We start from the raw sequence: 10,355 nt of genomic DNA, 5'->3' as shown, positions 1-10,355 counted from the left end.
TAAATAATAGTAAAAAATATCATACTTTATTTAAATTTTTTAAAACTTAATAGTATTTTAATCAGCATATTAAATATAATAAATACTTTTTTACAACATTAATTATATTTTTATTTCATCATCGTTTTCTTTTTTATATTAATTAGTATCTTTCTCGGTTATTTTCTTATGAAAAAATAATTAAGTTTAAATTTATAAAAAAACATAACGGTGTGTTTGAAAGGAAAATTATTAAAGGATAACTATTTTTATAGAGAATTTGAAATGGTTTATGATAAAATGTGTTGTTTTGATAAAAAATAAATAAAAAAATTGAATTCTATAAAAAATTAAAACTTTGGTAACTAATTAGATATCAATTTAAAAACTATTTATCAATAATAAAAATTAATGTAGATACCAATAATTTTTTAATATCTAAAATAGTATCTAATTTAGTTAATATAGCAACTAATTATTTCACTACAATAAAAATCAATTTTAGTTGCCAATAAAAACGGGGAGTTATAAAAAAGAAGTCACTAGCATGGGTGAAGTCTACTCAAGTTGGACACCAATAAATGTCAAATATTTTGTCCACAATGGAGACCTTTAACTCACTAAAAATTATTAAAATAATAATAATAAGTTAGCGTATAGAATGAGGACACAAAGTAGATGTAATCAAAAAATAAGTTGCAAAATGATACTGTGTCGAGAATGGGAACACAAAGTGAGTACAAGTTAATATTTTATAATATTTAACGTAGGTCTAGGAGACACTAAGGTGACGTGTACGTTTATTGTCACCTTAGACCATACTAAGTTATTTAATGAAAAAAAAATATTAAAACATTTTTGTCTTACATTTTCATTTTCTCACACTCTCAATTTCTCATTTATGTGTCACTTTCAAACTCATAATTCTGAAATTCCTCCCAAAAACCCTTAAGTGCATTTTACTCATGTTTATTTCCTAGGTAGTGTCCCCGATGGCGACAATTTACTCACATTTGTTTTCTCATGTAGTGTTCCCAACTGCGATGTTAAGTTTAATTATTGTTGAAGATTCCAAATCGACTAGAGATTAAGACATTTCATAATATATAAGTGGATGCAAACCTCACCTTATAAGTCAGTTTTATGAGGTTGAGTTAAGCTTAAAGTTCACTTCTTAATATGGTATCAGAGTCATTTCAAGCATATCCTAGCGATTGTTTGTTGGCCTTATCAGCTCACCCCCTATTAGGTTGTTATCAGACCGCCCATTATATATAGTCTCGACGTGAGGGGGTGTTGGAGATCTCACATCGACTAGAGATTAAGACATTTCATAGTATATAAGTGGGTGTAAACACCTTATAAGCTAGTTTTATGAGATTGAGTTGGACTTAAATTTCACTTCTTAATAATTATTTAATTTTATATCCATTTTAGTGTCCCTCAAACCTACGCTATAGTTAAATAATATATTTTTCTTTATGTAGGCTTAGCCTACACTATCTTGTAAATTTGTGTCTCATTGGAGGTCGTCTCTAATGCATAGCCACCAAGAAATTAACTTTCATTTTTATTGGGACGTTAAGCCTACACTAGCTCTATTAGTTTATTAGGAGTGACATTATATATTTCTGGAAGTTAAAAGTGACAATAAAAGATTCTTTTTTGTAATCAAGTTTAATTGTAGAGGAACCTTTTGAGAGTTTCTTGAATAAAATTTGGACATAACCCATAGTTGGAGTAAACTCTTATAAAATGTGTTTTCGTTACTCTTTTGTTTTACTTGTAAACTTTCTATTTTAACAAATGCTTACACTTTTGTTTAGCAAAAAATGTTTTATCAAAATTCAAAAGTATAAACATGCATTCATTTAGAGTCTCTATCACTATTAGAAAAATCATTAAATAAAAAATAATTTTAGAGATAAAAAACACAACAAGAAAGAATGATGGTAGAATTCCCAAAAGAGTGACGCAAATAATAAAAGAGAGACGTTTTGGGAAATTTTGTACTCAACATGGCTCTCTCGACAATTAATGTAAGACTCATTCTTTACCAAACATTAATTGTTTAGTAGATAGAGCTTCAAGATGTGAATTAATGAATTTTATGAACACATACTCTGATTAAAACCAAATTTGGATACACATGTGAGATTATGATAAAAAGTCATTCGTGGCAAAAAAAAAATTGTTGTTAGGTGCTTCTATTTAGATTAAAGAACATGAGAAGTACCTATTAACGGATAATGTATAAAATATTGAACAAAATGTTAGGTATGAAGGTTGAAACTTATATGGATGGTAGGGTCATCAATTTAGGAAAATTCGATCATTAAATGTTTAACCCAACAAATTATTTGACACAATATATCAATATCAAGTGAAGTTAAATTTTGAGAAGTGTGCATTCACTTTAAAAGTTAATAAATTTATAATATCCATATTAATTTTCAGACAAATTAGTTGTCATCATCAATCTGTCATCACCATTATCACCAACATATAAGCTCCATAGTAACAACTACCACGTCACCATCACCATTAGCATCATTGATTTTGTCATTATCAATGGCATCACCACCATCGTTGTTATAATAATTTATAATTATCTTTTTAACTTTTGTTTTCAAACACAATTACTTTATTTTTTATAACCTCAAATAATACAATAATAGAAATATGTAAACAATTAAACAATCACGTACCGATTCATCTAGAGAAATGATAATTTTTAAGAATTTTGTGACAAAAGATGGAATAAAATTTTGATTGTTGGTTTGTTCGAACAATATACTTTTTTTGCTTAAGTGAAATGAGCTTTAGATGAATTTATTTAAGTAAATGACACTTTAATGCTATGATTTCACCTTCTTATGAAAGAACAACAAAATTATTTCAATTAGTAATCTAATCTCAATTCCTTGGTTCCATGAATTTATGAATAGAAAAAAAAGTAAAAAGTAGTTATTCTCACTCTAATGAGAATAATCTTCAATCTAATGACAATTTATATCTAGTCATAATTAAAATGTAGTATAAAAAGTTTTGCATTCAAAATAAAACATGACTTCCATTTTCTCAACTCCAATACTTCTGAGTGTGTTTTTACTCTCTTTTCTCTCACTTCTCACTTTTGTCAATTCTTCAATTTCTCATTGATATTTTGTAATCCTCCATGGATATCTTTGATTAAGAGTAGTAGCTGAAGTGGAACACATAAGGAGGAATATTTTGTAAACTCTTATATCATAGGATATTCCTTAATTTTCATGGAATATTGTACAATTCAAGAGTCACCAAGAGACACATGTTGGATAAAATTCATAAGTGTAGAAGTCACATGAAGGGTTTCTAACCAACGCATGTCACTTTCATAAGTGTAATGTTGATTGTAACTACTTCACATAACTTTCAACCTTTCCATGTGTCACATGTTTTTTTTTGGAAGTTTAATTATGATATTTTCAATAATACAAAAAGTGAAAAAAAAAGGAGGAAATCACCAAGAAAGAAAGGGATGAAGATAGAGAAATGTGAGTATGAAACTAGGACTTGCTTTTTTTGATGTGTTTTATAGTGACTTTTGTTTCATAATTGTTCTATGTGATCTATCATACAAGACATCATACTTATATAAAATAAACAATTAATGTGGTCATTGTTGATAAGGAAACAAAGAATGACGATTGATTGAAACATTTGTATACCATTGGTAAAAGACACTACACCATTCATTTGTTCATTTTTCTAAATTACAATTACTTCTTTAACTATGCAGTGATATATCATACAAGACATCATACTTATATAAACTAAACTATCAATGTGTTCATTGTTGATAAGGAAACAAAGAATGACAATGGATTGACACATTTGTATATCATTGGTAAAAAAAACACTACATCATTCATTTTTTCATTTTTCTAAATTACAATTACTTCTTTAACTATGCAGTGATATATCATACAAAACATCATACTTATATAAACTAAACTGTCAATATGGTCATTGTTGATAAGAAAACAAAGAATGACAATTAATTGGTACATTTGTATACTATTCGTCAAAAACACCACATTATTCATTTGTTCATTTTCTAAATTACAATTAGTTCTTTGACTTCTTCATGCATTTTTTTCATTTTTTTTCTTGGTTAATTGAACCAAATAATAATAATAATAATATATGAAAATATATGACACCTATTAAATAATTATAAAAAATATCTTACTTTAATTAATTTTTTTAAAACTTATTAGTATTTTAATTTGCACATTAAATATAATAAATATTTTTATATCATTATTAATTATTATATACTTATTAAAATACTTTTTTACAACATTAATTATATTTCTATCTCATCATTTTTTTTTATATTAATTAGTATCTTTCTCGGTTATTTTCTTATGAAATAAATAAATAAGTTGTCACAGAGAAAGAGGCTATTGTTGAGAAAACAGAAAAAAATTTAGAATGGTCATGTTTGAGAAATTTTGTACACAACATGAATCTCTCAAGAATGCATGTACTCAAGACTCATTATTTATCAAATATTAGTTGTTTGATAGATGAAACTTCAAGAAGTGAATTATTGATTTTTATGGAGGCATACTCTTAAAACGAAATTTGGATACACATGTGAGATGATGATAAAAAGGCATTCTTGACCAAAACAACAAATTTTTGTTATTAGGTGTGATGTTATTTGGATTAAAAAACATAAGTACTTATTAATTGTTAATTTATAAAACACTTAACAAAATGCTAGGTTTAAAGGTTGAAGCTTATATATGGATGATAGCAAAAAGTCAATCAATAATTGGTTAACTCAACAAATTATTTGGCACATTATATTAATATCATGTGAAATTACATCTTAATAAGTGTGCATTCAATTTAAAAGTTAATAAATTTGTATTGTCCATGTTAACTTCTAGACAAATTAGTGGTTATCATCAACTTAAGATATCATCATCCATATGTCATCACCATTATCACTAACATATAATCTTCATGGTAACAATTATCACGTCACTATCACTCATTTTTTCATTATCAATGAAATCACTACCACCATTGTTATAATAATTTATAATTATCTTTTAATCTTTGTTTCAAAGATAATTAACTTCTTTTTTTATACCCTTAAATAGTACAATCATGAAAAACATGTAAACAATTTGAAAATGAATAATGGTGTACCAATTCATCAAGAGCATTGAGATTTTCTTAGAATTTTGTGACAAAATAGAATAAAACTTTAATTGTTAGTTTGCTCGTAAATGACAAATGAGCTTTAGAAGATTTTATTTAAGTAAATGACACTCAAAGACCATGATTTCATACTCTAATGAAAGAAGATCCAAATTATTTCAATTAGTACTCTAATATCAATTCCTATTGATCCAATGAATTTATGAATAGAACAAAAATTAAAAGATACTTATTCTCACTCTAATAAAAATATCTTCACTCTAATGACAACTTATATCCAATCATAATAAAAAAAGTAGTATAAAAAAGTTTGTGTAAGCAATCTAAAACATGGTTTCCGTTTTCTCAACTCCAATACTTCTAAGTGTGTGTTTGCTCTCTTTTCTCTCAAATTTTCACTTTTTTCAATTCTCCATTGATATCTTAATTAAGAGTTGTAGCTGAAATTAAACACATAACGAGGAGTAATATGATGTAGTTTCAGTAACTTCTAAACATTTTTTTACATTCTTAATACAAAAGTTTTTACTTTCGCAACTAGAAAAATTATAAACAGTATTTTTTTATAAATTGGTTAAAAATTTAGCGACCAAATTTTCAATCACAACAAATAGTCACCAAAAATCAATAATTATATTTTAAATTTTATTAATTTAATTAATAAAAAATTATTTGAAACTGAAAATGATGTAAATATGATTGAAAAGGAATCTAATAACTTAATGAAAGAAAAAAAGTAAAGGCAAAAAAGAAAAGAATAAAAAGGAAGTTTAAGTGGAAATTCACAATAAGCAGACTAAAAAAAAGTGAAAGAAGATGTAAGGAAAGTCTCAAATTTTGTAAACTTTTAGATCATATGATATTCTTTTATTCTCTTAAAATATTCTATTGTCCAAGAGTCACCAAAAGATATGCATTGGACGAAATTCATAAGTGTTGGACGAAATTCGTAAGTGTAGAAGTCACATGAAGAGTTTCTGACCAACACTTGTTCCTTTTGTAATTATGGTTGTAATTACTTAGCATGATTTTCAACCTTTTCATGTACCACATAAACTTATTTTAAGTGTAATGATGAAATTTTCCTTAATTTTAGGAGCTAGACTTACATTTTCCTAATTTCAAAAAAATCGTTCGTGTGTTAGGATTAATTAGGAGTTAACTAAGTGTTAAACATAAAATTAGTTGAATTAACTTCCTAATATTTCTAAACATTTAAGAGGTGTCTTTTCCTAATCAAAATTTGTTTAGTAATATATAGTCATTGTTATAAAAAAAAAATTATGTAACAATAATAATGTATCTTTTGTAGAAGTTATCTTGCCAAAATTAGGTAGTATAAATATCAATACAACCACTCTTTTGGACTATATGGTTATTATTAATAGTATCTTTACATGTTTAATATTTAAATATATGTTATATCCTTTTTAATGTCTCTGAATTTTAGAATTCTCGATACATAATATTTGTATAATACATCATTTGGATTTCATTCAACTACATGATTCCCAGTAATGATCATCTATTTAACTTAAGTGCAAATAATATATGTAAATAACTAATAATTGGTTTCATAGCTAACATGCATTATATTTTATTAGTATGTAAAAGATTCTGACACTTAAGTAATCACATCATATACTAAAACGGCATAAATATTAGCAACTTCAATAGCCAGGCTCCACAAGTTTTCCAGACAAAAAATATAAAAATAATAATACAGAAAAATTAGAGAACTCACATCCATCTTAAATATATCATACTACAACAAAATTATTAAATAAAAAATAATTAATCATTATATTAACTAAATTAAATATTATTTTAAAAATTTAAAAAAATTATTAGTAATTTCTATTATTTATAAAATTTATAAATTAGTATCTAATTAATTATTAAGATTTTAACTATTAATTATTTTAAATTTTAAAATTGATAGCTAAAATCTCAATATCTAATTAGATACTAATTTAAAAATAAGTTAATAAATTTTATTAATAATAAAAACTAATTTAAATAAAAATAATTTTTCTAATCTTTAAAATAACATCTAATTTAATTAATATAATAATTAATTATAAGTGTCTTCACAATGTATACAAGAAAATAGGAAAATGAATGTATATGCACTATGAACTATCGGCACTTTTGGTGGGTCTTTCTAGCCCAATCCAAATGAATTTGGGCCGAAATACAACTTACTAATTAATGCAGCCAACTTAATCACTGTCAATAAACCAGAATCGTTGGAGAAAAGCCATGAAAATTTCATCAAGTACAAGTAGTAAAAGCATTCAAAGGATATGTTGTTGGTATCTTTGTATGAAAGTTATTGGATGAAAAAGATATGTTAGTATATGTGTCAAGCATCTCATCATCATCAACCAATCAACCAGTGCACTAGCAGAAGTACCAAACCTTACATGTTTCTCAAATTGGTCAAAACATATATTAGAAGAATCTATTACTTGTTCAAACACAATAATTCGTTTGAAGATTTAGCCTTACCAATTCTACTGAGATTTTGTGGTTTAGTCTTTACTCATTAATTGAATTCTCTTATATGGGAGAAGCCATTGAACTAGCAACTGCATATATGACGTTGAGAAATAGTTTTCTATAGTTCTAGTCAAGACAAGCACAATATTAAGAATAACGTGCAACCTCACTAAGGTTTAAGTTATAATCAAACATGTAAAGCAACAATCAAGGTTTTAAATTACAGTCACAATCACAATTTTGCTGTGATTCTTGATATTTTGGACAAATGCAGCCTTGTGAAAGATCTCTACACCTCTTCAAAGCCTTGGTAACAATGTGCACACATGCATGCTTGCACTCATTGCTGCATTTTTGTGATTACCAGAAAGAAGAGTGGTGCTATTGTAAGGTACATACACGTGTTATACTTAGCTGAACATATTCAAAATGAACATGCATTTGGTGCTTTAAAGAAGCCAGAGCATGTCAAAACATTGTGCCAATTTAACTTAAAATTGTTCTAGCTAGAATCATGATGGTTCATTAGCAAATTTACTTTGTGATCTGACCTCAAATACTGGGGAGACATACTTAGCTTCTCCCTTGTCATTGTGCACAAGATTTTGTGTATGCAAATACCAACATGCCTCACAATTCTTGGGAACATGGCCTCTCGTATGAGGATACCCTTGGTACAAGTATTCCATTGGATTGAAAACAGGGAGTTCTCTCTCAACTTTATGCTGGAACCTGCTTCCATGTCTATAATCTGCAGGATTGTAAAGGGGAGATTCTTTCTTTGACCTTAAATTTGCTCGCAGACAGTTTTGTATCACCTTAGCCTCCTCCTTCAGCCTTTCTCTCATCTCCCCAATATTTCTCCAAACTTTGTAAGATCTTGATCCACTAGTGATATTCCGTGGCTTGAAACTTGAGCCATTGGAATTGCCAGGGACAGGTACTTTTTTGGATGTATATGGAATTCTATTGCACTCATAGCAGAAATTGTTATGTCTTTTTGAGTCAAAAGCTTTCCTTTTTGCAGCATCAGACAGACACATATATGCCTACAGAAAACACAACAGTAACATGATCTGTGCATATTATCAATGTATTCCCAAATATTCTCTACATTATCTAAGTTGTGGGTAAACCAAAAATCATAATAGATATGACTTAGGTAATGAAAATATTAAAAAGTAGATTTTAACTCAAGTGATTGATTATAGCTGTGGCCTGACGAGTTTAACAAACAATAATTAGTATATACTCAAAATGAATCTGATATCATATTAAAAAAATTAACAAATAGCCAGTATATACTCAAATGTAAAAGTTAACAAAATTAACATACATTGCAATTTGCGATGGAATCATGATATAAAGTCCTATCAGTGTTTAAACTATTTACTGAAGAACATCGTATTATATCACAAACTAACCTCAGATATAAGATTGAATGCAATTTCAGCCTTTGGATGATTATTCTTGTCCGGATGAAGTTGCAAGGCTGAATCAAAAACAACAGTCCCAGTTATGCAGGAGAAAGAGGCAACACACATTGCATAAAACCATAAAAACCGAGTTAAGCCTACCTACCAAGTTTATGGTATTTCTGGCGGATGGTGAGCACTCCTGCATTTTCTTCCACCTATGACAACCCAATAAGAGGCTAGCATCATCATATAAAAGAACACAGAAAAGGGGTGGTACAAAGTTTGCATTTTCATAAAAAAAAATGATGAAATACTCACTCCAAGAATGCAATACCAATCTATGAAAGGTGGCTTAGCAGGGTTAGAGAGAAGTGTATGAACACACACAACAGAACGTGTGGAAATGGAGCAAACCTCCAATACCAACTGGGTTTTGTAATCTGATTGTTGTCCCATTCTGGTGATATCTGAAGTGCAAAGGAAGAAAGGGAAGAGATATAGAGAAAAGTGATGTTTTGTTTTTGTTGGTTTTTAATGTCAGTAATAAGTAACTAATAACGTAGGTGGAGCAGTTTGAAAATAAAGAGCATGCATTACGGAGTAGATTTTTTTGAAGTGGATCAGTTGGTGGGAACAACAAACAAGTAGAGAGAGATGCAGAGATTAACGTTAATCTCTCCAAATGGCACAACTTCACACATTTCCTTCAACTTTTTCTCTTTTTCTTCTACATGCTTTATCATGGCCTGTTCATTTTTTTTATGATATTCAATTCAAATTTTATTTAAAATGGAACAAAGTACTAGGTTTCTGTTTCCATGCTCTTTGGCCTCCACTTATTTGTTGAAAGTTGCAACCAATAACACACCCTGCATAAGAGTAACTGATATTGTTAAATGTTCCTTTGATTTGATTATGCCCAAATGATGCAATGTGACTAACGTATTTAAAGTTTTATTCTTTTATCATCATATTCATGTTCTAATGCAAAATTTGTGGTTTAAATTAATTTAAATATACGTTTAATGAATTAATTTTATAACCAACACAAACGTTTTATTTAAAAGTTCTTGTTTTAAGTTTCAATTTTACAAAATTAGGTGAAAGGCTAAGTTTAGAAGAGATCTCAACAGCTCTCTTGGATTTGGATTTAAAAATAAATATATATAATAAAAAATGAATTTATAATTAAATTATATAAAACAAATATTAAAATAATAATATTGAGAGTTGAAT

The 10,355-nt window shown here is 27.6% G+C and overlaps 1 protein-coding gene across 1 annotated transcript; it reads right to left on the bottom strand.

Moving 5' to 3' along the window:
• Positions 1-7,868: 7,868 nt before the first annotated feature.
• LOC137821561 (uncharacterized) lies at positions 7,869-9,705 on the bottom strand. Its single transcript, XM_068626208.1, has 4 exons — positions 9,438-9,705; positions 9,283-9,334; positions 9,126-9,193; positions 7,869-8,750 (listed from the first exon to the last, which is right to left on the bottom strand). The coding sequence occupies exons 1-4, from the start codon at positions 9,573-9,575 to the stop codon at positions 8,214-8,216; spliced, it is 795 nt and encodes a 264-aa protein (XP_068482309.1). The 5' UTR covers positions 9,576-9,705; the 3' UTR covers positions 7,869-8,213.
• Between the last annotated feature and the right edge of the window lie 650 nt (positions 9,706-10,355).

This window comes from Phaseolus vulgaris, chromosome 9 (assembly GCF_000499845.2).
Source record: "Phaseolus vulgaris cultivar G19833 chromosome 9, P. vulgaris v2.0, whole genome shotgun sequence".
NCBI lineage: Eukaryota > Viridiplantae > Streptophyta > Magnoliopsida > Fabales > Fabaceae > Phaseolus > Phaseolus vulgaris.
This window is presented reverse-complemented; position numbering and strand designations above follow the sequence as displayed.

Coding starts and splice junctions, on each gene's coding strand:
- LOC137821561 (XM_068626208.1), bottom strand. CDS start 9,575: ATGGGACAACAATCAGATTACAAAACCCAGTTGGTATTGGAGGTTTGC. Junction 9,194..9,282: donor CCAGAAATACCATAAACTTG/GTAGGTAGGCTT, acceptor TTTTTGATTCAG/CCTTGCAACTTCATCCGGAC. Junction 8,751..9,125: donor CATTCAATCTTATATCTGAG/GTTAGTTTGTGA, acceptor TGTTTTCTGTAG/GCATATATGTGTCTGTCTGA.